The 27,458-nt window shown below is 42.1% G+C and overlaps 1 protein-coding gene across 1 annotated transcript in view; it reads left to right on the forward strand.

The window, feature by feature from the left end:
- The first annotated feature begins 1,220 nt into the window (after window positions 1-1,220).
- Window positions 1,221-27,458, forward strand: part of IGF2R (insulin like growth factor 2 receptor) — a 138,276-nt gene continuing 112,038 nt past the window's right edge. The window contains exons 1-2 of the mRNA XM_053294828.1: window positions 1,221-1,571; window positions 15,626-15,756. Of these exons, the coding sequence (XP_053150803.1) occupies window positions 1,402-1,571; window positions 15,626-15,756 (301 nt within the window). The 5' untranslated portion in view covers window positions 1,221-1,401. The remainder of the gene's footprint in view (window positions 1,572-15,625; window positions 15,757-27,458) is intronic.

Below are 27,458 nucleotides of genomic sequence, written 5' to 3' on the forward strand. Positions count from 1 at the left end.
GATTCCAGTGTGGTTCAGCAGTTAGAGTGTCAGACTAGGAGGACTTGAGACCCAGGTTCAAGTCCCCACTCAGTCATGAAATTCACTGGGTGACTTGTTCACTCTCAGCCTAACCTACCTTACAGGGTTGTTGTGAGCATAGTCAGGGAAAATGTATGCTGCCCTGAGTTTGTTAGGTGGGATAAAAATGCAATAGATAAAATAAGTAGTAGGTCACAGCAGGCTACTATGGAAAAATCACCTGGTGATCAAATGCAAAGAAAAAAATAAGCAACATAATCCATAATGCTCTATCCCCTAGAATCAATAAAACCTTACTCCTTCAAGATTAGGTCTGTACTTGCAGATCTACTCCAAAAGTAGATCTGAATCCCACACAACCTCTCATGAAGACACAACTGCACATGAGTATGTATTTGATCAACAAAGCTTGGAATTATTTTTGAAAACACACCCAGTAAAAGAGAGCTAACTGAATTCAACAGCTTGAGGTAATTCCCTAATTTCAGAACACTGTGTTTGTAGGAGGCATAATAGAGGAGCACAAAACTAATTACACTCTTAGAAGATTTATGGCTTAATTTGTTGTAGAGTTCATCTGGAACCTGTCCCACAACTATTTTCAGTGTCTTGGAATATATGCTGAAAAGTGCAACTTATCATTTCCCCTCATCTCTGAGTAACCTCCACCTGACCTGTATCAAGCACTACTAATGTTTTAGTTACTCTACAGGACAAAAATGTGAAACGGGGATCCATCGGAAGAGGAGCGCTTCTGGGAAAGGTGCCCTGGCTTCCCAAAAAGCTCAAAATCTCGTGATTTTATTAAACTAAGCACTACCTAGACTACACAGGGCTACTTCACACGTGTACATCCCTCTTTTCACACCTGCAATAGCAAGGGACAGATAGGTGGTTTCTATTGGTAAGCCATCCCAGTGACACTTTGTCACCGCACGCAACATATTGCAGAGGAGTCCTTTCACACCTCCAGCTGCTCCGTCTCAAGGGCAGAGTAAGGATGTCAAATCAAGTGAAGCTGACGCACGTGTGAACCAGCCTCATTTACAACTTTACACTTAGGGCCCGGCAACCTTCGACACAGGCTGCCTCTAGCACATCCGCCCACAGCCGTCCCGTTAGACGCCGCCCCCGTCCCGCGCCGCTCCGAAAGTAACTAGTCATCACGCCCCGCCTCACATGACTGCCGCCACGTGACACACAGCGGGGCCGGTCACATGAGCGTCATTGGGCTGGTGGGAGGGAGTCACATGATACTTTGGCTTATGCTCTTCCTTTTTTCCTGCTGCTCGATCATGTCCAAGGAGTAGCGTTAGCGCTGCTCTGGGATCTGCGCCCACCTTTGGCGCCGCCGTCCTGGTGCTGCGTCTTTCGTCCGCCATGAGGCGCGTCACCTTTGCCCCTGGTTGGGGGGCTCCTTCGCCCTGGCCCTTCTCACCTGGGGTTCTGCCCTGGCTGCATCTGCTGCTGCTCCTCCCGATTCTGCAGGGAAGTAACTCCGCCGACGCGGCCCAGAGCCGCAGCAGCAGCTTTTACCAGGACCTGTGTAGGTGAGTGGCAGCCCCTTCTTGGGTCTCCTTTCCAGCCATTGGGGAGTCGTATCTCATTAGCAACTGCAGGGAGAAGAAGTGGGGCTGCAGATGGGGCTGAAGAGCGGCTTGTAGGTTAGAAAACTCCCTGTGGGGTGGGGGAGATGGCTTCCATTTGTGTTGGTGTACAGCGCCTGGCACGCCGTTGCCAGGTATGACTATTAACTAAGAAGCGCCGAAACTCTTTCTTAACAGTGTTTGTAATAGTTATGAGAGAGCTTCAAGTTTTCAAAGTAGCCTTTTCTTACTTATCGTGCTCCCCCTTTTTATAGTGGGAATGCTTTCTTGTTGATAGAAAGCTGCCTTCCATCTAATCACCCAGGCCCATTCTGCAGCGAATAGAGTGGCTTCTCTCTTGTTTAAAACAAACAAAACAACTAGTGTTAATTAGACAAATGCTAACAACTTATTTTGTCAGGTGGCTGTGTTTCTTGAAGGATGGATACGCTCTGCAAGGAGTTATGTTAGGCGCTAGCTGCTGTGACATAGTGTAATGACTTCATTGTAAAGCAAGGTCTTTTAATACCTGGATGTAGCCTTTTTTCATGGTTTTTTCTTGTCTTTTGAAATAACATTCATATCTGGTAGCTTTTTAAAAAATTTCTGTTGAATCTATGACCCTTTGCCAGGGCATGTCTAGAAAAAATATCCCCTAGGGAATATTATTGCACAATGCATTTAATTACTCTGATTCAGGCTTTCCACTATGTAACTCTATAATTGTTGTGTGTTCATGTAACTTGTGTAGTTGGCTTGGATCCTGTGGGTTCAAAAGTATTGCATATGCTTAAAACATAATGTGTGCAACTGCAAACAGAACAGGTTTTTCTTGCTGCCAGCTTAATCTGGCACTTGCTTAAATGCTGATGAAAAGTTGTGTATTCTGGTGGCAGAACAGGAAGAGCTGTTCAAATAACATCCTTTGCCTCCTTTTTTATTGCATATGGCTCAAAATGTCAATGTGTTTGACTCTGTGTGGAAAGGAGGCTCAGCCACCTATTGCAAAGACAAGTTTTCTATATTTGCCCAGCACACACACACACTTCTTGCACTAGTTTGCTGCTTCTTGCTATGTTAAACAAAACAATTCTTGGCATTTTTTCTAGAACTTTGAACGCTCAAAGAGGTTATATATGCTCTTAGTAATCCCATTCAGTGGGTAGGCAACCTTTGGCATTCCAGCTGTTGAACTACAACCCCCACTCTACCATATTGAGGCTGGGGGTGATGGGAGTTCATGTTCAGCAACAGCTGGCATGTCAAAGGCTGCCTGTCCCTACCATGCAACAACCTTGTGTAAGGTAGGTCAGCATTGTTACATGCTCTTCATTTTCCTGAGTGAAAAGTTCTTGCGCAGTGCTGCAGGGTTTGGTTTCTCTTGGATGGGAGAGCACTGGAGGCAGATGGTTGTGTCCTTAATACTTGCTGCTTTGAAGTATGCAAGTAGAGTATAAGAGGTACTTGTTCAGCAGGCATTAAATTGACTGATGTGGCATTAGAATAAGAGCCACTGTTGTAGCTCCTCTGTGGGTGCACCCCCAGGACTAATGCCTGCTAAAGTCAGTCTCTCTCCCCCCTCTTAACTGAATCTGCAAACAGTGTGTATGTCTCACTCTGTAGAGGTATTTCCTAAGACCCCACTCCTTCCATGTGAATTGTCCATTCTGGAGACCATCCACTAACTCCCAGCAAAGGAAATTTGTCAGTCATCTCTAAATATGAACAAGCAATTGGCTGTGCAAACATGGTGGATATACATTTTCTAAACTATTCAAATTCAAATTGGATTTATATATATATATATATATATATATATATATATATATATATATAATATCTTATTTAACAAATGACATGGCTAAAGTTAAATTGCATCATAATGCTGTACCTACACTTAGTTTTTTAAAAACAATAGTGTTCTCATGCATATGGGCATTCATTTCAGTTCCTCTCATGAAAATAACTCCTGTCAGCTTGGCACTAGTAACTAACAGTTCTTCCTTTTTTGAAATTTCTGGGCTTTCACTCTCTGTTTCTGAGCAGATGCAAGTTACATGTGGGAAGAAAGTCTGGATAGTAGGACTGTTGCTGGTGAAGCTGGACCAAGGCAGCAGAGTTGGTTAAGTCAAAGAGATAACATAGAAAAGAAAGCAGAGTAGAGAGAAACCATAAAAACAAAAAAGGGAAAGCAATATTCAGTGCACAGCTTCCCCGTACTTGCCACACAGTTTGTCAGGGCTTCTAGTTATAAGCAAGACCTTATAAAATATTCTAAGATATTTTAGAATATTTTGTAGAACTGCCTTCCTGAGTAAAAAATGGAAAACATGTCAAGTGCTGGCATCACTAAAAGGAGATGCAGGGTAGCTTGACATGGGCAATGAATAAAGGTATACATTACACTTAAAAAAGGGCTATGTACTGTTATTACGCTTGCTCCAACACGTGTAACTACCATGTCTGTATCTATGCTTTTTGCCCAAATAGGTTTTTAGAGTTAAATTTCTCTAATCTTGCAAATGAGTATAACTAAGGATTGTAGGCAAATACCAGTCTTACAGACTACAGTACCCCTAGGGGAGCAAACAAGCTCAGAGATGAGACTAGAAGCAAGGTTCATTCATGCAACAGACACACAATGCAAAATGGCAACTTTGGCTGTGCCAAGGCTACAAACAATGCAACAAGAAGGGGGAACAAGGGACTGAGGGTTATGCAGGCAATTGTATGATGGAGGGAGAGTGTTAACTGAGCACTCTCTCTCCATCAGTTTCCCCTGCTAACTGAGCAGAGGCACTTTTTTCACATGGTGATTCTAGTTGTTGAGCAGGGGGAGAGCAACCAGCCCTACCAGCCCCAGCACAGCATCCCTCCAGTGGCTGTTGCTGGTGTCTGTCTCATGTTTCTTTTTAGATTGTAATCCCTTTGGGGGCAGGGAGCCATCTTTATTTTTATTTCTCTGTGTAAAATACTTTGGCAACTTCTGATTAAAAGCAGTATATAAATATTCTTGGTGGGCATTGCAAAAAAGCATAGGGGAAGGGAAGAAGGGGAAAGAAGTAAAGAGCACAGATCTGGAAGAGGGGAGAGAGAACTGTGTTAATCTGCTGTATCATGTTGTCAAGGAGTCCCTCCCACCTGTGAGGAGGGGAGGAGCTGGGGTCCCATATTAGGTCTGTCTGTCTGGAATACCACTCAGGGAGTTCAGGAATTCCCAGACAGTCAGAACACAAGAACAATCTCATGGAAGACAATACAGAGTTTCTCCAAGGACTCTGGTTGCAGAGAACAATCAGGCAGTAAACAAGTGTCCCATGCAAGGTATGCTCAAAGTCAGTGACTTAGCTAATGATTCTGGATCCTGCAATCCAGTGATCTCAGCTAGAGGCTCACCGACTTAGTGATTTCAACTCATGGAAGGCGGGGTTGGGAGAAGAATGAACACTGCTTCAAGTATTCTGGTGGAAGGATCCTCTGGAGCAGTTATTTGTCAATTTGTGTTGCCAAACCCCACATGGCAGCAGGCCTTGTGTTCTCAGTGTGATTGAGCAGGACTTGTGCCCTTAGAGTCATCACACTTAGGACAGAGACGCTGGACTTTTTGTACTCTGATAGGAAGGCACACTTTTTATAGGGTTCTGCTAGGCTAAGTCTCCAAAGATGTGGAAACTGCTACTCTCTCTCGCCCATTCAGGTAACTGGGGTCTTGAGAGAGAGGTGTGGGCTCAGTAATGGAATAGGTGCAGGACTATTCAGAAGATGATCAGGATAAAACAGCTATATTGTTTTCAGTCTACTGACTCCATGCAAGTTCCGGAGTTTGATTACATCCCTAGATTGAAACTACTTGTAGCCTTTGTCCACCAGAACTCTTACTTTCTGCACATTGCTCAGCAGTGGAGGAGCCACCCATTTCCAGGTGGGTTTCCCACTGGTAGAGTGTTTGTTATGACCATCAGGTCCTGTTGGAAACCACGTATCTTTCTCTAAGGCTTTAGATACTTATTTTGTTGCTGACTGCTTGGTTGGGGTTCCCAGTATGGAAAAAAGTAAGGTGGTGGTGGAAGCAGGCTGTCTGCTAGCACTATTTCTTGAGTTAGTAAAAAAATACACAAAATATACCCTCCTAAATGTTGTAAAATAATATGCTCTAGTGTTCACATATTTCACATACTGCAAATCTGAAGAGTATCATTGGGAAACTTGATTTAAGTTGGGGTTTTTTATTTAAATTTATCCATCCTATTTTCAAAGTATGATCTAACAGCTGTAACACCTCTTTCAGAGCAAGACAATTGAACAGACTAACAGAATCTACAATTGTAGCTTTATAAATATAAGTACAGGTGACCCTTGTTATTCATGGGGGTTTTGTTCTTGGCTACAACCGTCGATAATGAAACCGTGGATAACAAGACCTCAAGTCAATGGGATTGGCGGAGGGGTTGGTTCCTGGAGGGCAAAAAAGCAATTAAAAGCTGAAATAGGTGAAATGAAATACCATTCCAGGTGTCCAGCTGTCCATCAATGCCCCCCAAATGTCGAATTCCACGGATTTCCCCCCATGAAAAATCAAAGGGAATTAAAAACAACTAAGATCCACAAAAAGGCTCCTTTTAACAAAATGGTGGCTGGAAATTGCAGGTCATTTCTGGCCACCCAGGAATTACAGATAGGTGAATTTTAACCATTTTTCTATTTGTAAATAATGAGGTTGGGTCTCCATTACTGGACCACGGATATGCAAAACCGAGGGTGCTGGGACCATGGATAATGAGGGCCACCTGTAGCTAACAATGTATTTCTCCATCCCTATAGAGGTTCTCAAACTGGGGGAGAATTCCCTCTTGGGAGACACTCACTAGAATTCATCTAGGGAGTGGCCAAAGAAATGGCTTTGTTGCTCTGCCCTTGGCTTTGTGAGCAGCAGAGGATCCAGTTGTGTTTCAGCACCTGTCTCTCCCACCCCCCCCACCCCCGTTTGCTTCCCCATGTCTTAGAGGTCGGAGCAGCTCTTCGCTTGACATTCTTGACAGTGTCTTTTCCTGGATTTTGGATTAGTGTGCGAGCTGAGTACAAAGCCAGGAGTACAAAGTGAGAAAGCCATGAAAATATGGACTTTTTACTTGATTCCTACTTGTGTGAATTGGAGTTTTTGGCAGTTGGTGCTATAATGAGCAAAAACCTAGTGAAAATAACTTGGAATCAGAAACTGGGTTGACAGTCTCAAACACAACAGCCAGGTTAGAAAAACCAAGTAGGAGCAAGCAAGCTCATCCCCATTTAAAAGGTAAATCTCCCTGGTCAAATCAATGGCTGACACCCTGACTAACAGTGTGTCATGCACACTATGAAGCTCAAGCCCCGCACTAGTCTGCCATGCTTCCAAAGCATGGGCACTCTTCCACTCTTGTGCAAGATTGCAAATGCTTTGCAGAGCTTGCCTGAGCTCTGGGAGCGCTTTGCTAGACTGAAAACACGTTGCTGGACCCTCTCTGACATGTTTCTGGTCTACATGTCATTAGTCAGGATGTCAGCCAGTAGCTTTAAACATGGGAGTGGAGCAGTGTTCCCTCTAAGGCATGTGCACCCCTGTGCGCTCACAAGTTTTTGGATGTCGGCTCAGTTAATTTTAGATCCCGCTCTGGTTGAATCCGGATGGTCCCACTCTGAATGCATGTGTGTACCCACTGCTTTGATACTGCCACCCAGAACAAAACTCATTCCGCACATAGAAGAAAGAAGAGAGAACACTGGAGTGGAGCGGGGGTCACATAGCTTTTTATTTTAGGAGGTCACAGTATCCAAGTGTGAGAACCCCTGGTCTAGACAAAAAACAAACCACCAGCTAGGCCATCAGTGTTAATAGAAAGCTCAATGTATAGTCCTCTCACAAATGTTTTCAAACAGAGGCTGAATAGAACAGAGCTGTTGGAGGCACTAACAGTTTCCTGCATTTTCCTGAGTAGGGGGTTGGACTAGAAGACTTCCAAGGTCCTTTTAAACTCTAAAATTAAGTTGAATGTTTGGCCATCTAAGAGGCTTTGCATTTCTTCTTTTCAGACACCCCAATCTTTCTCCCGCCCCCATGCTGCAGGGGAACTATCGAAACACTTAATTCTTGGGACAGTACTGCCATTAAAACACATCTTTCCCTTGATGGGCTGCCTTTCCTTGACTAGAAGCTGGCAAAGAGGACTCCAGTTTCATGGCTTTTGCTGCTTGGCAAGAGACCCATAGACACACTTCCATGAAGACTGCAATGAGTTCCTGCCAAATCCCCTCAGCCTGGTTCTTTGACAGTGTCCTGCTTTGCGGTACTTAATACAGCTGCTGACAGATCATCTTTTGTAAAGTGTATTTCTGCCATTCCATTTCCAAAGAAAGCTCAGATTATTGCCCCATATTTCAGATGGGACCTGATGCTGATAAAAGAATGTGCATTGATGGCGGAAGTTAAGTTTGAACCAGGGACTTCCTTGGGTCTTGGTCTATTCTTAGTCACTATACTAGCACCTGTTTCTGCAGTTTAGTAGAAATTTCCCAGCTAGAAACTTTGGAAAAATGAAGCAGGTTCTTGCTCATGAGAGGGAAGAAGTTACCTTGACTAGTTGGTTAAATTATGAGGACTAACAAGTTTAAAGAAAGGCTCTTATGTATAATCTGAATGCATCATGTCCAGGAGCATGTGGGAAAAGTGCTTTTATTATGTGCAAAAATGCATTCAAGATTGAACCTCGGGCATTGACTCACTGAGTAAACTTTGCATGTCTAGGTCTTTGGGTAAAAGGTTGTGTTTTCATTTCATATTTTCTCTAATGAATGAAAAACTCCCTAGTATTGGTGGGACAGAGCAGTACTGCAGTGCATGCTTGGCTATATTCCCTAGAGCAGGCCTGCTCAACTTTGACCCCCCAGCTGCTTTTGTTCTGATTGATTGGTTAAGTGCCATCAAGTTGGTGTCAGCTCCCACAACCCCAGCTGCAGTGGCCAATATCCAGGGATTATGGGAGTTGTAGGCCAACATCTGCAGGAGGGCCGAAGTTGAACAGGCCTACCCTAGAGTCTTGTTTTTGATTGACTCTTGTATTGTGCCAACATAGAGCAATTCACACTCTACTACGACATAAAATAGAATATGGTAGATTGTCATATAATCATTTTTAGCCCGGCAAACTTGAAATTGCTCACTGGATAAGAGGCAGAATTTTAATAAAAAATTGGTAACAAACTGGTGTTAACTGCATTTTTTAGTGAAACTTGCATTTATTTGTGTTGGATTCTATAGGATGCATTGACTTTTTCATAAGAAATTAAGAGTCGGATTTCACATAAGGAAGCATATTGTATATAAATATCAAGATTACAAATAGGTGAGACTTGAAGAACTCATACTGAATTCAGCGCCAGTGCCCATACCAACATCTTGCACTCCACCCTCTTTATCTCTTTTATCTTGTGTGCCAAACTGTAATTATAGCTACATGTTCTTTCAACACTGTGTAATGTTTGTTGTGACATAGAACTTCAGCCAACAATAGGTATATATGGTATTTTGCTATGATACATCTCCTTTTCTTCTGCCAGCATTCTCAATTCGCTCTCCTTTGATGAACTTGATTGCCAAATCCTTGGGAATATTGTAACCTTTGGGAGCAAGCTACTCAAAATTTTTCATGTGTCATCTTGAAATGCTTAATGGCTTCTTAAAGGCAAGACTGGAACAAGAGACAAATTTAAGCTTGGATACTTTATTAAATATTTTATAATATGCTTTTCATAGTTTCTAGCTGCTTTATTCATAACAGATTAATCTCTAGCTGATCCATTTAAAATCTTATTTATCTAGTAAGTCAGACATCCCCCTTCATAAATGCGTGATAGAAATGCTGTCCTGTGGCAAGTATGGAAAGATTCCTCTTGAATATGAAAAGTTCAGGATTCAGCTTCCATATGCCCCTTTAGAAAGCGGTACCATTGTTTTACAGAAGAAAAGATAGATCATTTGGCATGGTGTGCCTTCCAAGTGTGGGCACAGTTTCTTTTCTACTAGAACTCTATGCATTTTATATTTTTATCATATTTATCATGCCCTCCAACATGCTTTCAGGGTGACTAACAAGCTTGAAAATAAAAATACAAAACAATAAACACAGCATAAGAATTCGGAGAGACCATATAACTCCTGTATTGAAGGAGCTACACTGGCTGCCGATATGTTTCTGGACAAAATACAAGGTGTTGGTTATAACCTATAAAGCCCTAAACAACTTGGGCCCTGGATATTTAAGAGAACGCCTTCTTCAGCATGAACCCCACCGCCCACTGAGATCATCTGGAGAGGTCCGTCTGCATTTGCCACCGGCTCGTCTGGTGGCCACTCAGGGATGGGCCTTCTCCGTTGCTGCCCCAAGGCTTTGGAATGAGCTCCCTATTGAAATAAGAGCCTCCCCATCTCTGACAGCTTTTAAAAAGCCTTTAAAGATGCATCTGTTCACCCAGGCTTTTAATTAATATTGTTTTAATGGTTTTAATGCTGTTTTAAAATATTGTTTTAAAATTTTTAAGTTGTTGTAATGTGTTAAACTTTTTGTTTTTGTTTTAACTAATGTTTTACTTTCTGTTTTTATTTTGTTGTAAACTGCCCAGAGATGTAAGTTTTGGGCGGTATAAAAATATGTTAAATAAATAAATAACTGATGATAAAGCACGGGAGGAGAGGACAATAGCTAAAATCAATAGCAGTTTTAAAGGCCTAGAACAATGAAGGCTTTTGTTTGGTGCTATAATGACGTCAGAGTAGGCATTGGGAAAGAGTTTCATAAATGGGACACTGCCACTGAAAAAGCTCTCTCCTCAGTTTCCACCTTCCTTTCCTCAGAATCTGGGGGCACCCTGAGGAGAGCCTCTGATGATTGCCGTCTCTTGGCAGGCTGACATGGAGGACTGAGATGTTGGTCTCTTCTAGACATTCCAATGGTGTACGAGTTGCTTTTCTGTGAGATTATCCCACAGTGCTGCTATAAAAAACATGTAGATGAATGAATGAGGGCAATCAGACATTGGGTCCTTACCTTTCACTTCTCTCCACAATTGTGAGTGAGTACTAAGGACCCATGCAGTTGGCCCCACCAGGGTGGATTTGATTTAAATCAAACTGATTTAATTCACGATTTAAATCACTAGTCAGTAAGGCTTGATTTAAATCATAGTTTTCTACATAAAGACTAATTCTTGCTGGTATAACTTTACCGGTAATATGCAAGTAGATGAAGATTTTTAGAATAACAACTTTTCATATTAGTTTTTTTATCCCCAGTTTAATAGGTTAATCATTCATATTTGGACAACTTTTCTGTTGTACTTAGGAAGGAGAAAAATAATCATTACCTTAATAATAACAATTTAAATAGATTTATTCAACTGAAACAATAACATTACAGCATATGTTATTTGCTTAAACAAACATCCATGTTTGTTAACTAATTTGGCTAAACAAAATATATATATTTTAAGAAACTTAGACTGTCAACCCAGCCTACACATGATAAACTTAAATACTGTCCTCTGTAGCTCACTCGTCATCTTCATCTTCTTCTTTGTTCATAATCTGGAAAAGAAAAACAAGCTTTCCTGCTTTATCGGGTCCCAAACGATTTCTCAATTTAGAATGAATGAGTCCAAAGGAAGAGAAGATTCTTTCAACGCCTGCAGAAGAAGCTACTGCTGTTAAAAGTGAAATCATTACTTGAACAGTCTCTAAATCCAAGTGCTTAAGTGACTTCCACCAGTTCACTGGTGTGACTTTCTTTAAAATATCTTCAGCAAACATATATTTCTTGAATGGTTCCCCTTTAGCTTTGAAGTTTATTATAGTTGGCATTACAGATGGATGATTGCTGGATACCCATGTCATAGCTAACTCCTCTTCCTCAGCACTTAAGTTTTGACCCTGGTACTGGATATTGACAATATTTGCCAAAAAATGAGCTGGAGACAGTACTTGTCCCATTCATTTTTTTAATGCTTGTAATTTAATTATGTCCATGTATAGTTCCGTTTTTAAGTGTTCACTCAGTTCCTTCCAAATTTCAACAGCATCAGCAATCAAACAGCTATTTTTCTGTATTTTGTTTAAAGATTCAGAGATGGGTTTCAGGATGCTCAGCATATGTTCAACATTTCTCTTAAGCCCAATGTTGAGGATTTTGGCCGTGACAGTGCCATCTCTTTTATCTCGATTTTGTTCACAAACTGTCATCAGAATAGGCCAGTTCTTGATATACTGCTCAAAACAGTCCACCACAGAGTTCCATCTAACATCTTGTGGGAGCGTTAGCTTGGTTCCACCCATCCTTTTCAGAGCTGCTGCAGCAAAGTGATTTTTACGGAAGTATTTAGCAATTTCAACAACATTAGTCTTTATTTCTGGAACACTTAAGTCTTTGGCTAAGAGGTGCAGCAAATGAGCACTGCAACCATATGTTATTAGCTTTGTATTCCCTTCCTGCTCTTCTAAATTTCTTCTCATCTTGGATACATTTGCAGCATTGTCTGTGACCAAACTGCGTACTAGACATTTGAATTTTTGTTCACATGTTATTATAGCTTTTACTGCCACTTCTTGTAAGTATTCTGCTGTGTGTGCATTTCCTGACGTATCAATTGTTTGTGCAAGGAAGACTTTCCCTTCTTCTGTTGTTATACAAGCACATACAATAGGATCATTGTGGACATTACTCCACCCATCAATACTTAGGTTAACAATTCTACCCTCCAGAGCTGTTGCACATTGCTCCATTTCTCTGTCATACACTTTATCCAGCAGTTTCCCTGCAACATCTGCTCTGCTGGGTGGACTGTATCCTGGTCTCAGTGACTGAACCATATTAATGAAATGTGGGTTCTCAGTCAGACGGAAAGAAGAGTTCGTTGCATAAACAAACTGGGCAATTTTTTCAATTAACTCTTTTTCTAATCTGCTAGTTTTTATCACAAATTTATCTATGGTGGTTCCAGGAGGGAAGGATTTTTTCTTTCTTTTAGGTGATAGTGATATGTGGCTGTGGGAGTCTGATGATGATGCTAATGAAGCACTATCCTGGATGGATAACTCTGAAACTGTAGAACAGGAGGATGGTGATCTTGAAGGTGGATAGTTTCCAGAATCCATGAATTCCCCTAAACAAAAAAGTCAATGCTGTTATTTTATTGTTTATACAATTTCTGCTTATTGTACACAGCACTGCCCCAAAAGGAATATTTGCTTTTCTTCATAACTGTACCAAATGACAGTAACATGCAGTAATAATAAGAAATATAATTTTGCTCAAACATGACAGTTCAAGGCAGTCTTTAGAAATATTATATGATTCAATAAAAATGTTTACCAACCTGAAGATCCTGCCTGTTCAAATGTGTTTCTTTGGTCATCTTCATCACAGCACTTCTCATGATGTTGCCTCATTCGGGCCACCAGGCCTTGCATTTCTTTGTTGCAGTGTTTGCATTTTGCACGCATGCCTGCCTTACCGATAGGTAAAGGAACTTCATTAAAATATTGCCAAACTGGGTCTCTTTTACGGCCTGCTGCCATTTTAGGTTTTTTCCTCCAAGGAAAGAATGTGATAAACCTCAGGTCATACACACAAAAAGATCCAAAGACTTGTCTGTCTGTGGCTATGCAGTATTGTGCTCAGAAAGTTTCACTTTCATTTTGTACTGCTTGTCTGCTTGTCCCTCCCTCCTCACACTTAGTTTCACTTTCTTCTTGTGCAGATCTATTCCACTCCAAACAATCAGAAAAATATTGTTTCTATTCTATTTCACTGAACTTCTTGAAACTTAGCACTGAAGGGGTTGATTCTGTATTCATAGGTTTGTAGAACAATAGGATTAAGGTCTTTTTCTCAACTCTGTTCATGTCATAACATTTTTGCTGTGAAGAAGAGGCATGTGATCTCTGCTGAGTCAAATTCAGTTTTGAGAACTGCAAAAGTAAACCAAGCATCTGTGATAATATCTTGTAGGCAGAGAAACTGCCCAATCTTACAAAAACCGCTGGAAGAGCATGACATTGTGAATGCATTAATGGAATTTATTTACCAAAAAAATTAAACATATACAGCCTTATTCTACATAATTAAAAAACTAATCTTTATTTCATGATGGAATAACCTTTGGATGGTAATATATTTTCCTCAAAAAGCATTTTATTTAAAAAAAATCCAATTTAAATTAAAAAAATCCAATTTAAATTTTAAAAATCTGATTTTTTTGATTTTTTTTTTTAAAAAGTCATTGATTTTTATCCACCCTGGGCCCCACGCATATGGTGGCAGGTCTTAATAGGAGCATCATGGCAGAAATCCACAGAAAAGCAGATCCAATGTGTTTCTGCTGCAGTGTCCAAAGATCAATATCAGACAGAAGATATCTGGCAGCATTCGATTAGGATAGCACCTGCAGAGTACTGTTCTCCTAGAATAAAGACAGAGCAGAAGGAAGCTGTGTGAAAAATAACACAGCTTCCACTTGTTCTAGTGGAAAATGTTGTGCTACCCCTAGGTCAGGCCTTCGCAACTTAGGCCCCCCAGCTGTTTTTGAACTACAACTCCCATAATCCCCAGCCACAGTGGCCAATAGCCTGGGATTATGGGAATTGTAGGCCAACATCTGCAAGAGGGCTGAAGTTGAGCAGCCCTGCCCTAGAGCAACATGGAGTATTAGCTAATGGCTGCACTACCTCTCATACTCTTATAAGTTCCAGAGAAGGTCTGTACTAGTGGTTGCAGAGCACTGCAGGATGCTAAGAGTTGCTGTAATCTTGTATGATGTTAACGCAACACTAGGAACATAGGAAGCTGCCATATACTGAGTCAGACCATAGGTCCAGCTTGCTCAGTACTGTCTACACAGACTGGCAGCGGCTTCTCCAAGGTTGCAGGCAGGAATCTCTCTCAGCCCTATCTTGGAGATGACAGGGAGGGAACTTGGAACTTTCTGCTGTTCCCAGAGTGGCTCCATCCCCTAAGGGGAATATCCTACAGTGCTCACACTTAGTCTCCCTTTCATTTGCAACCAGGGCAGACCCTGCTTAGCTAAGGGGACAAGTTATGCTTGCTTCTGGATGCTGCCTCGTATGGGGAAGGGTTAGAGAGTAGATCCAGGGAGTATGCGTTTCAGTCAAGTTGAGCTGAACTAGGGCTGTTTTGAATATTGCTATATCCATGGGAGTACCACCCACAGCTTGTTCCATATGGAAGTGGTAACAATCAAAGCTTTTCATCATGCGCATTGGCCCAGATGTCTGTGACTTCTGCATGCCAGTAACACTACATGCACTTGGGCGCATGGAGATTATAGAAAGCTACTAAACTGTACTAAGGCTTGCTTCTCACCTGGAATTTGTAACCTGTTCCAAATTATGCAATAGCATGTTGGGGTTTTTCACTGGTATGGAAGCAATTCCCTGTGTTTAAGACTGGGTAGACATTATGTCTGCCTCAGTGTCTAGAACACAACTGTACTCTGTGCACATTTCTGTCATTGCATGATTACCACCTGCCTTTTGTTACCTCTGCATCCATGCTGACTTCCAGCACACCATTTATTAGTCTTGATTAGCTTACTGTTTAGAACCAGCTAACACGTCCAGATCCTGCAAATCTTATTTTTTCACATATACTTAATGTTCTTTAAAACAAAGGTTTCAAAAGATGGCTTTTCCTACTGATCAACAGTTTGGCTGTGGTAGTAAAAGAGAATCCTTATCTCGCATACATGACTTCAAACTATAACTTGAAATCTCTCCAAAAAAAATGGTGACATAGCAATAAAATTTCCCTATGTTGATCCAGAGTCTGCATTTGCCAGTAGTGCAATGGAAGAATCTTCACAACACAAATATGAGCAAAAAGGCTGTTATCTTTAAGATCTTCTGAATAGCCTGGGCTGAAATGTGTATTAATCAATGTAGATGAGTGAAAACCAATTCTCTCTCTCCTCCTTTTCAGTTCTAAATGGGAAGCTGTTGATCCAGATACCAGCACACGATATAAAATAGATCTCTGTGGGACTGTCGCAGAGTGTGGAGGTTCCAGTGCTGTTTGTGCCTTTGACAAAAATGGTTCTGTATTCTCTGTAGGTAAGTCCAAAGGTTTGTTTACTATGTGAAGTTTAAAATGTAAAATGCCAGCTGTCTGCTTATCTGATTGTGTAGGCCTTAATGTTTCTTTGAGCTGAAGACTTTCTGTTTGGTTTGTGCTCCGTGTGTTCATGCTACATATCCACTGATCAACTTCAAGGCTCATGGGTCAGAGATCTGGGGTGGTGTGCAAAGGACTATTGCCAGAGAAGAAAAATGGCCTAAACAAGTGATTAGGACAGCTTTAAAGCTCACCTGCTTTTAATTCATGACCTGTGGTATGCATCAATTTGGTTTCTGTAGATGAATTGCTTTCTTGTGCTAGTTATTTGCATGCTTTTCATCCAGTACAAATCAATCCAGAATTTTCACTCTAGGCACAAATGACCAGGCTCAAACTATCATACTTCGGACATATTATGCAAAGACCCAGCTCCCTTGAGAAGTCTATAATGCTGGGGAAAGTTGAAGGAAAGAGGAGAAGAGGATGACCAGCAGCAAGGTGGATGGACTCTATTACAACAGCAATGAATGCACCACTGAGAGACTCTAGAGGCCAAGTTGAAGGCAGATCATTCTGGAGACAATCTATCTATGTGGTCGCTAAGAGTCGACACCGACTTGATGGCACTTAATCAATCTAGTCTAATTGAGCAGGCCTGATCTAGACCTATTTCAGACTGGCTTTTCAGGTGGGCTGTGGGGTGGAGACTGCCTTGGTTAGCCTGATGGATGATCTTCGATTGAGAATTGACAGAGGGAGTGTGAGACTGTTGGTCCTTTTGGACCTCTCAGTAGCTTTTAATACTATCGACCATAGTATCCTTCTGGAGCGTCTGAGGGGGTTGGGAGTGGGAGGCACTGCTTTGCAGTGGTTCTTCTCCTGTCTCTTGGACTGATTCCAGGTGGTGTCATAGGAACATAGGAAACTGCCATATACTGAGTCAGACCATTGGTCTATCTAGCTCAGTATTGTCTTCACAGACTGGCAGCGGCTTCTCAAAGGTGGCAGGCAGGAATCTCTCTCAGCCCTATCTTGGAGAAGCCAGGGAGGGAACTTGGAACCTTCTGTTCTTCCCAGAGCGGCTTCATCCCCTGAGGGGAATATCTTGCAGTGCTCACACATCAAGTCTCCCATTCAGATGCAACCAGGGCAGACCCTGCTTAGCTATGTGGACAAGTCATGCCTGCTGCCACAAGACCAGCTCTCCTCTCCTAAATGAATAACTACTGGGAGACCTTGCTCTTTAACATCCACATGAAACTGCTGGGAGAGACCATCAGGAGCTTTTGTGCAGGGTGCTATCAGTATGCTGATGACACCCAAATCTATTTCTCCATGTCAACATCATCAGGAGAGGGCATAACCTCCCAAAATGCCTGCCTGGAGATGGTGATGGGCTGGAGGCTGGATAACAAACTGAGACGGAATCCAGATAAGACGGAGGTACTCATTATACTCCTGGTTGAAACTCGGGAGATGAGTTTGATCTGCCTGTTCTGGACGTGGTCACACTTCCTCAGAAGGAACAGGTACACAGTCTGGGGGTGCTTCTGGATCCAAGCCTCTGGATCCAAGCCTCTCCCTTGTGTCGCAGGTTGTGGCAGCGGCCAGAAGTGCCTTCTATCAGCTATGGCTGATACACCAGCTGTATCTTGAGATAAACAACCTTGGAACAGTAGTACACAGTGTTCTCTCTAATTTTCTTCATCTGTGTGTGGAATTAGATTTGTTCTGGGTGGCAGTATCAAGGCAGTGTGTGCACACATGCATTCAGGGTGGAGCCTTACTGATTCAACCTGAGCGGGATCTGAAATGAACTGAGTGGACATCAAAAAATGTTTGAGCACATGCCTTAGAGGGAACAGTGGGGGTACATATGCCAGTAACCTCCAGACTGGATTACTGCAATGCGCTCTATGTGTGGCTGTCCTTCTGTGTAGTCCAGAAACTACAGTTGATCCAGAATGTGGCTGCCAGGTTGGTCTTGGTCATCTCGGAGAGACCATGTTGTTCTGGTATTGAAAGAACTACACTGGCTGCCGATAAGTTTCTGGGCAAAATACCAGGTGCTAGTTGTTACCGATAAAGCCCTAAACGGCTTGGGCCTTGGGTATTTAAGAGAATGCCGTCTTCATCATCAACCCCACTGCCCATTGAGATCATCAGGAGAGGTCCGTCTGCAGTTGCCACCGGCTCATCTGGTAGCTTCTCGGATATGGGCCTTCTCCACGGCTGCCCCAAAGCTTTGGAACACGCTCCCTGCTGAAATAAGAGCCTTCCCATCTCTGACAACTTTAAAAAAGTCTTTAAAGATGCATCTGTTCACCCAGGCTTTTAATTAAATATTATTTTAATTGTGTTAACATTTTGTTAATATTGTTTTAACACTTTAAATTGTTGTAATGTGTTAACCTTTTCTGTTGTCATTTATTTTGCTTTGTTGTAAACCGCCCAGAGACACAAGCTTTGGGTGGTATAAAAATGTTACTTACATACATGAATGAATGAAACTGTACATGGCTAGGCAGGATTATGTGGGCACCCTTATGCAAGGACTTATTTTGACCACCAGTCAGTGGCTCATTTGCCGAGGTAAATGATGATCAGCCTGTTCTAGATGGAGTGGCACTCCCCCGAAGAACCAGATTCACAGTCTAGGGGTGCTCATTGATCCCGCACGGTCACTAGAGGTTCAAGTAGCCTCTGTGGCTTGGAGCACCTTTTATCAGCTTCAGCTGATACTCTGTGACCTTACCTGGACAGAGATAGCTTGGCTGCAGTTACTCATGCAACCTCTCATATTACTGCAATGCCTTTGTATGTGGCCTGCCTTTGAGAACGGTCCAGAAACTGCAGCTGGTACAAAATAATGCTGCAAACTTTATTTACTGGGACTAGACATTCTGAGCATATTATGCTAGTACTTCATCAGCTGCACTGGCTCCCAGTCTGTTTCCAGGCCCAATTCAAAGTGCTGATTTTAACCTTAAAAGCCCTAAATGGCTTGGGACTCGGTTACCTGAGAGAGTGCCTTGCACCGTAAGTCCCAACCCGGACTTTAAAGCCTTCTTCGGAGGCCCTACTCTGAGTGCCCCTTCCAAATGAAGCAAGGCAGGGGAGGCTAGTAAGGAGAGGCCTTTTTGGTGGTTGCATCCAGTGTTTCCAGTGAGCGCATGCTCACATGTTTTTTGATGTCTGCTCAGTCAATTTTAGATTCTGTTCAGGTTGAATCAGAGAGGTCACACTCTGAATGCATGTGCGCGCACACTGCCTTGATACTGTTGCCCAGAACAAAACTCGTTCCGTACACAGATGAGAAAAATTAGAGAACACTGGTTGCACCCTGTTTATGGACTAGCCTAGCCAGTGAGGGTTGCCTGGCTCCATCACTTAGTTCTTTTAGGTGCCAGGTTAAGACCTTTTTCTTCACCCAGGCCTTTAAAACTCTGGTTTTCAGATCAGATTTGGCTTGGATTTTAACTAACTTTAAAATGAGTTTCTAAACTGCTTTGTATTTTTTATATTTTATTCTCTCCTTTTGTCTATTATGATTTAATGTGTGTTTAAATTGTATGTTTTAATCTTGTATTGTCATCTGCCCAGAGAACAATTTGTTACAGGGTGGCTAACAAATGTTGCTCTGATCTGGGTCATCTGCTTTACTGGAACCCAGGGCCTAAGTGTGTATTGTTGCAGCCCTCATGATTCAGCATTCCTTGAGAATGAGGGCTTGGCTAGTTGCCTTTCCTCTTTATTTTGCCACTTATTCCTGCCGTCTCCCCAGCGTTAGTGGAAGGAAAAGGATGTGGTATGGCCATCACAGTCCAGAAGCTTAATAATAAAAGCTGGAGTTGGCCATCAACCTCCCAAGTGACCTGAAGCAACCCACAATCTAAAATAGCAAAATAAGTACTAACAAAAAAGATTAGATGAGACCCAAGAAATGGAACACAAATGTTTGCTTTTTGCTCCTGTGTGAAGGCGAGCTAGTAGGCCAAAGAGCAAGAAGTGTCTCATGAAGACATGTGATAACTCCCCTGCGTTGGAGGAGTACAATAAATAGGATGCAACTCATAAGTTCAGCCAAGTAAGAATATCACATAAGGGGCAGAGATTCCCTTTCTGCATTTAAATCTCATAATCCATTTGCATGAATTCTAAGTTTGTATAACTTTCTGAAAGTTCTTTGGAGTGGAGCTTCCCAGCACAAAGGGCTCAAGTACTGGAATATGATCCTATCCTCTGCATAGGTCCCTCTTTTATGGGGCTCTGCAGAAGGGATGAGGCTGCTATGAAGTCTCATTCCCTGTACTGAGAGCCAGAGTAATGCAGGGCCAATGAAGGAGGCTTCTGAAAGTGAGTGCAAGTGGAGCTGTGCACTTTTGCTGCTTGCATGGAACACTACTTGAATTGTCTCAGTCCAAACCCTTGCCTGTACTGTTGCAGGTAACATGAAACTTTATTTTCTGTCTGATTATGACATAATTATTGCAAGGTAAATGCAAAAAACATAAAATGTTTGCCTACAAGGAATCCTTTCCACACCACCTTGTTTGCTGAGGAATGGCTGTATGCAGAGATTTCTGGGGTGCACAGTCCATCCATGTTGGGCTTCACTGTTGCCCCACTTCAGTTGAAAGCCTGCCCTAGACTGAAATGTAACATTTCAGCAAACGTTAAGCTATTGGAGACAAGTGTATGTCTTGCACACAAAATAGAAACATTGGGGAAATACATGCAATACTTGCTTATCAAGTTGGTGTATTTAAAATCGTCCAGACTAGTCATGACACATTACCACTGGAATTGATGAGACAAGTTAGTCATGACTAACTTAAGTCCAAATATTTCAATGGGACTTAGTCTGGATGCTGCCCCTTTTATTTTAAAGTAGTACATGAACAGATTTAATTTTAAATAAACTGTATGGAACAGAATTAATCAGGGCTTAATTTTGGAATTAATCTGGGTTTAATGTAGACTTGCCATTATCCTGCTGAAACTGAGAAACCCGTATTGGAGAAAACATCTGGTCCTAAGAGTGTAGCTTGTTTAATAATCTGGACAAAATCATGTTAATCCTACTGCATATCTTTGAATATTGAGTCCAGGAGCTTTGTAGCAGCATGAATAGGCTGTAACAGTATTGTGTAAATGCACTGTTCTTAGAATGAGAGGAACACAGTGAGAGAGAGAGAGATCTAGCCCAGTACTGTGGCCGTGGCTTTGGAAACCTGGTAATGAGAGGGATCACTTCTCCGGCCTTTCTTAGCAGGGGTGGCAGGGAGTTAACCATATATGTAAAACACTTTCCACTTCTGAGCTATGGCCTCTCAGTCAATTGTGCTCTCACATTCTAGTGGTTTGGTATGTTTAAAAAAAAAAAAGGTTAAGGCGAAGTAGTGAGCAGACTAGCTTTGACACCAGTCATGTTGCTGAAGCTTTGGTCTGGGTTGCAATTGGAATTCTCCAGGTTAGAGCTGCAGTCTTGACACGGATCACTTGGAAGGGAGAGGTGTGAGCCTGAACTAATGTACAACGATCTTTGAAAAGTAATTATGTAAACTACAGATTTATTTGCTGATTTCGTGGTATCTGTTTCAAGCATCATGGAGGCTATAGAGCAATGATGTAGCTGCATCTACACCACTGCTGATGGTGTAGAAGAAACCTAAGATGTTGATTTTTCAGGGCTCCGGCTTGTAGCAATGTGGTGTAGAAAACAGTAAGAGTGGATTATTTCACCTTCAAGTAATCAAAATGATAGCCATGTTGAAAACACAGCCAGATAAACTCTGTTCAAAAATTAGGAATTTGTTACTGCTGGCATTCCTTATGTTCAGACTCCTTCTGTGTCATGGGATAAAAGCTGCATTCATGGGCCAAGCCTTGGCATGAGTTCAGATAGCTACTAAAGTTAACTAAAGGGCATTTTTCATCAACTGTGTAGGTAATTCTTCAAACTGGGTGTTCCTAATACTGTCTTAAAGTGTGGGTTCAAATTCAAAAGTCCCACAAAAGCTTGTGTCAAAGAAACATTAGTTTTTAAGTTACTACAGGCCTTCCTGGTTTTGCTATAATTGGGCTGTGTTTCAGGAATGTTTGCGTGCTGGCTGAAGAGAATAAAAATCACTGCATTAGAAGCTGTTCACAGTTCCGATTTCAGTTTCTGTACACAGTTCCTTTTTCAGAACATGTAGCCTTCTCTCTCCTACCAAAACCTATGACATAATTTGTACCATTAAACCTTTATGTGGGTTTCATGTTAGCCTCCTGTCTTCCCCATAATTAAAATTTGGGACTCATGTTTGTACAGTCTACAGATAGGTTCTGCTGGTGATGACTCATTTTGATTCTCTACTTCTCATTTAGAACAACATAGGCAAAGAATCTGAAATGGTGCAGTTTGTAGCCACCATGCACAATCTGGCCAATGGAATGGCTGAATTTGCTCAACTGATGCATCTGGTAGTTGTGGAGATGTATTTAAAAGGGTGTGAATTAATGGCTTGGAATGCAGTGTGAATTAATGGCTTGGAAACCAGAAGTCAAGATTGGGGCTTCTACTAGCTTGTTCAATCTGCACATTTATTTATTTATTTATTTATTTATTGTTAAATTTATATACTGCCTTTCATTAAAGCAATCCCAAGGCGGTTTACAGCAAAAATTTAAACACAAGCTGGTTAAAAAGACACAGTTAAGATATTAAGTGGAAAAAATATATTAAATCTGATTAAAAATTTAAAACAAAAGCATAAAGGCAATACAGACGCCTCTGGGCGGAGAAGTGCTCGCGGTCGTTGGTCGGGAAGCGTTTCTGGATGAAGCTCTCCCTTGGCCGGGCCCCTGTACGGTGTGAACTGCCCTTCACAGTCGTTGGTCATGGCTTGTCTGCCCAGGAAGACGAAGCCGGCGCCCAGCGCGACCATGACCACCAAGGGCAGCAGCAGGAAGGGCCACGGGTGGGCGCCCACCAAGGCGCCGCGGGCCCGCAGCTCCCGCGACAGGAGCCACTACGCACAGTCCATGTGGCAACTGCACAGCGGCATCTCCCTCCTTTGCCCGCTCGCCCCCCCTCCATGGATGCCCATCTATGACTTGCTGTAGTGGATTGTGGGTAGTGAAAATATTTTTCTTTCCTGACTCAGGTCAGTTAATGAATAAACTTCCTGAACTGGTTTTAACCAGCTCCTTGCAGCCTTCTCAGTCAACTAGCTTAGGGATGACTCATATCAGCAATGAGTCATTTCTGCAGCTTGCTCAGAGAAGCTGCCCACAAACAATTAAAAATTGTTAATTTTCCAAACTCAGAAAAGCTAAGAGAGTTCTTTTAGGCTAATATCACTGCCACCAAGCACTCTTAAGACTTGCAGAGAGCCGGACAATTGGATCGAGTGCTTTTGTCCAAGGTCCCTCTGTAACTGGGTATTGGGCAAACACAAAAATCTGCTCCCCTTCCTAATAGGCAAGAATAAAACCAATTGCTCTCCCAGGTGTGTGCCTGCACATGGAGTTGATAGTTTGGCCAAGCTCTCATTGAGATGTGTTTTGTATTAGAGAAATCCCCCCTTCTAGCACCTCCTTTCTCCTGCTGGGTTAATAACCTTGGAGGCTTGTAAAAAGTGAAGAACAGAGAAAAAAACTTGTATTCAATTACTACAAACTGGTTGTCTCTGAAGCTTTTAGCTTTTTAGAAACATCTACCGGCTAGTCCATACTCTCTGCCAAGACTTCCTTTCTTGTTCCTAGAATTGCTCCCTGCAGGTCTCATGTCCCACCCACCTGATGGACTGATTGGTTGAGCCCTGGAGTTCACCAGTCTGTCAGTCAAGACAAGGGTTCACTTCCTGTTAACCCTCTAGAGCAGGGATTCTCAGCATTGGGTCCCCAGATGTTATTGGACTTCAACTCCCATAATCCCCAGCCACAGTGGCCTTGGGTTGGGGATTATGGGAATTGAAGTCCAATAACATCTGGGGACCCAACATTAAGAATCCCTGCTCTAGAGGGTGGGGAGGCTGGTCACTACACTCCCTTATTGTATCTGCCCATGACCCTACATATCATTTGCTAATCGGGTGAAGAGAAAATAATCTTATTTAGATGAGTTTTTAAAATTCCAATTATATTGTGTCCAAAAAATAACTTGGATTAAAATGAAATTAGAATGTAATGTACGGTAAATGAGTTTGATGTTCATCCCTTAATTAAACATGATTAAAGTGTGTTTTTCTAAATAAAAGGGGAGGGAACCATGGGGGGAATGCTTGCCTCAAAAGACAAATATTGTAGATTAAGTAAGGAATCTATCAAAAGCAATTGCTAAATAAAACACCCCAAAGTGTTATAAAAATGAAACTGCTTTAAAACAGCAGGCAAGTGCAGAACAGTGTGACAAAACAGCAGAGAAAAGTCGGAAGTCTGTTTTCAGTTAATTTATGCCAAGAATCCAGCAAAACAGTAGGTCTAACTGATGTCTGGGCATCAGTTGGAAAGGCGCAGCTCGACATCCCTGGGCTCCACAGTCTGGGTCTTTATTACTGTGGCGAATCACAAATATTTACTATTCCTTAATATTCAGATTTCCCCCTCAAAGAACAGTGTTTACCACCCTTTCTTCCTTTATGTTCTGGGCACTTGGTCTACAACCCAGCATAACTGACTCAGCTGGCCCTGATTGGGCTCTATGGCCCTTCAAGTAATGGCGGGTTCGTGGAGTTCTGGAAACATGCATGTACCCTACTTCCAATCTTGGGAAAGATATGCTGAGGTTGGGCATGTTATATGAACCCACCAGTCTCTGCATATCCTACCCTAGTTTTAATATGGAACCTGGCATCTGTCCCTCACCTTAGATCTTGGTTACAGATGACTGGTTCTGTAACACAAGTAGGGTAGACTGTGCTGAGTTTGGTGGGTTTGTATGTCAGCTAAGTTGTGAGCATAAAGTGTTTCAGATCCCTCAACAGCAATGGATTTCTAGGTGCCCTTAGTTTTGATACTGTTAGAGAAGACTAAGTTTATCATTACTTGATTGAGTTGCAACATTCTTGAGTTTCAAATGCCCATTTTAAATTCCTGCAGTATAAATGCCATGAAACAGAGGATGATAATTCTGTCCTTTGACTCTTTGTTTCCTATGCAGTTTGTTTGGAATCTGCTAATTAGACTCTTTTGAATAAGATCCTCATTTGTTTGTGAGGGAGGGGGAAAACCTAACAACAGTTGGTATAGGATGGATTAGGTTCCCTCAAAAGCTTATTGGTGAGCTCAATAATGGCAGCTGGTCTACCACTACTGAACTTTCTTGGATGCACACAGCTGAAGGGGAGTGATCCAGCAAATGTGCACTCTGTTTCTGGATGATAGAAACTTCATAGGATGATAGCTGGGCTCAACAGGACATGTTGGTACCCCATACAAATGGTGCACATGCCTTAGAACAATTCCTAGAATCCCAGCAGGCACAGAGCTTTTTAAAGGCAGAAAGTCTGAAAATCATTGTTTTAGTGGATAGAATGTCTAGATTGAAATTCCAGGCTGTGTGTACACTTGTTTGTGTGTGGTGCTAGACATGTCACTATTTTCAGTATTGGTTACTTGCTTTAAAATGCATGAATGAATAAATGGTAAAAGAGTGGCTAGTCTCACAGGGTTGTGGCAAGGATAAACTGCAGAACTATCAGTACTCTCTCCTGAATTGTAAGAAGGGCAGGCAGTGAAGCTAAAGAATACATGGTAAGTCTAGTTGGTGTGTGTTTAATACATTTGTACACTGCCCTATACAAAAGAGTCCCTGGGTGGTTCACAATATAAAAAACCATTGAAAACATTCACACAATTAAAACTTAAAATACAATAAAAACTCTAAAGCCAAAGCTTTAAAACTATCAACTAAAAGCCTGACTAAACTGGTATGTCTCTAAGTCCTTGTTAAAAACATTTAGAGAAACGGAATTAATTTCGTTAGGAAGCACGTTCCAGAGTCCTGGGGCAACCCTAGAAAAAGCTCGGTTGGTGGTGACTCAAAACCAGGCCAGTGGCAACTGCAACTGGACCTCCCTAGATGATCTTCAGGTGATGGGGTTGATGATGAAGAAGGCAATCTCTTAAATACCTCAGACCCAAACCGGTTAGGGTACAGCAAACAGCTTTGCTGTATCTTTGAGGACCAAGTTTGCATAAAGTAGTTTATATTTTAGTCATTGAATATGTAGATTTACTGTTCAGCTATAGAGAATATTTCATGTATTTCTGTGTTCCTAATTTTGTGGGCTCAAATATATTTTAAGTTATGGATCACCAAAAGCTTTTCTTGGCAGTTGTAACAGATTTCTTAGCCTTTAATATAAGTTGAGGTTCTGGAGAACAAGATATTGATTCCAGAAAAGTGCCATTAACCTTCATAGCCAGACTGCCCCAGCTGCTGAAGAATGGAGTTATTTAGGTAACAGTGCTGCTTAAAAGGAATCCATTAACAGCAGTGTCAAAGCAAGATGGAATTTGGATTGGTTTTTGCTTGCATTACATGGGCCAAGATCCAGACTGCAACAGTGGGATCTTCCCCAGACATATCTCTGGTTCTCTACTTATCAACATGGTCACAAGAGGGGTGAAAACATTAAATTAAGAACCTGGAACGCAAGAGAAGTGCCTCATATTCAAGTATTTCATAATGGCAACACACATAAACTAGTTTTAAAAACATAGACACTACATGATGTGGTACAGGAGGATTTAGCTGTAGAGTTGAGCAAGAATCTCTTATCTGCCTCTAATACTGTTAGGCTGCTATGTAGAAAAAGTGTTCTTGGTGTTATGGAACACGTGTTCATTGTCTAAGAATGTGGTTGGTTGACATACCTAGACATACCATGCAGGGTGCGGGGGAGGGGGAATCCTTGGACTTCAGTTTTTTCATTGAGACACAGAAGCTTCCTGTCAGGTTCATGTTTTAGAACATGTTAGAACAGAAGCCTACTTCTCACTGAGGTGGTAAACCTGTGTCTGGGCTGTAAGACTTCAGATTCAGTCTCTCATGATTAAATGTTCTCTTGTACATTCTTCCTAAATTCTAGAAAGGTTTAAGTTCAACAGACACTGTAATTCCTGGATACAAACTCTACAGAGAAAACAGGAGGGGCAGATTGGGGAGGAGTAGCACTGTATATTGAAGAGATAGAATCTAGCAAGCTAGAAAACCTGGGAGGACTGGAGTCCTCCACAGAATCACTATGGGTGACAGTATGGGGACTGAAAGGAAATGTTACTAGGGATGAGCTATTGCCCTCCAGATCAAAATGCTGAGAGTGATGTGGAGTTGTAGAAGCAAACTAGAGAGGCATCAAAGAGGCAGAGCTGTAATAATTGGTGACTTCAGTTACCCTTACATAGACTGGACAAGTTCATGTGTGGGTGTTGACAGAGGCCAAATTTCTAGACATGCTATATAACGGTGCCTTAGAATAGGTGGTCACAGAAACAACCAGAGAGAAGGCAACATTGCACTTAATCCTGAGCGGTGCCTAGGACATGGTGCGAGATGTCAGAGTTAGGAACATAGGAAGCTGCCATATACTGAGTCAGACCATTGGACTATCTAGCTCAGTATTGTCTTCACAGACTGGCAGCGGCTTCTTCAAGGTTGCAGGCAGGAATCTCTCTCAGCCCTATCTTGGAGAAGCCAGGGAGGGAA

The sequence above is a fragment of the Hemicordylus capensis genome, chromosome 1 (assembly GCF_027244095.1).
Source record: "Hemicordylus capensis ecotype Gifberg chromosome 1, rHemCap1.1.pri, whole genome shotgun sequence".
Taxonomy (NCBI): Eukaryota; Metazoa; Chordata; class Lepidosauria; order Squamata; family Cordylidae; genus Hemicordylus; species Hemicordylus capensis.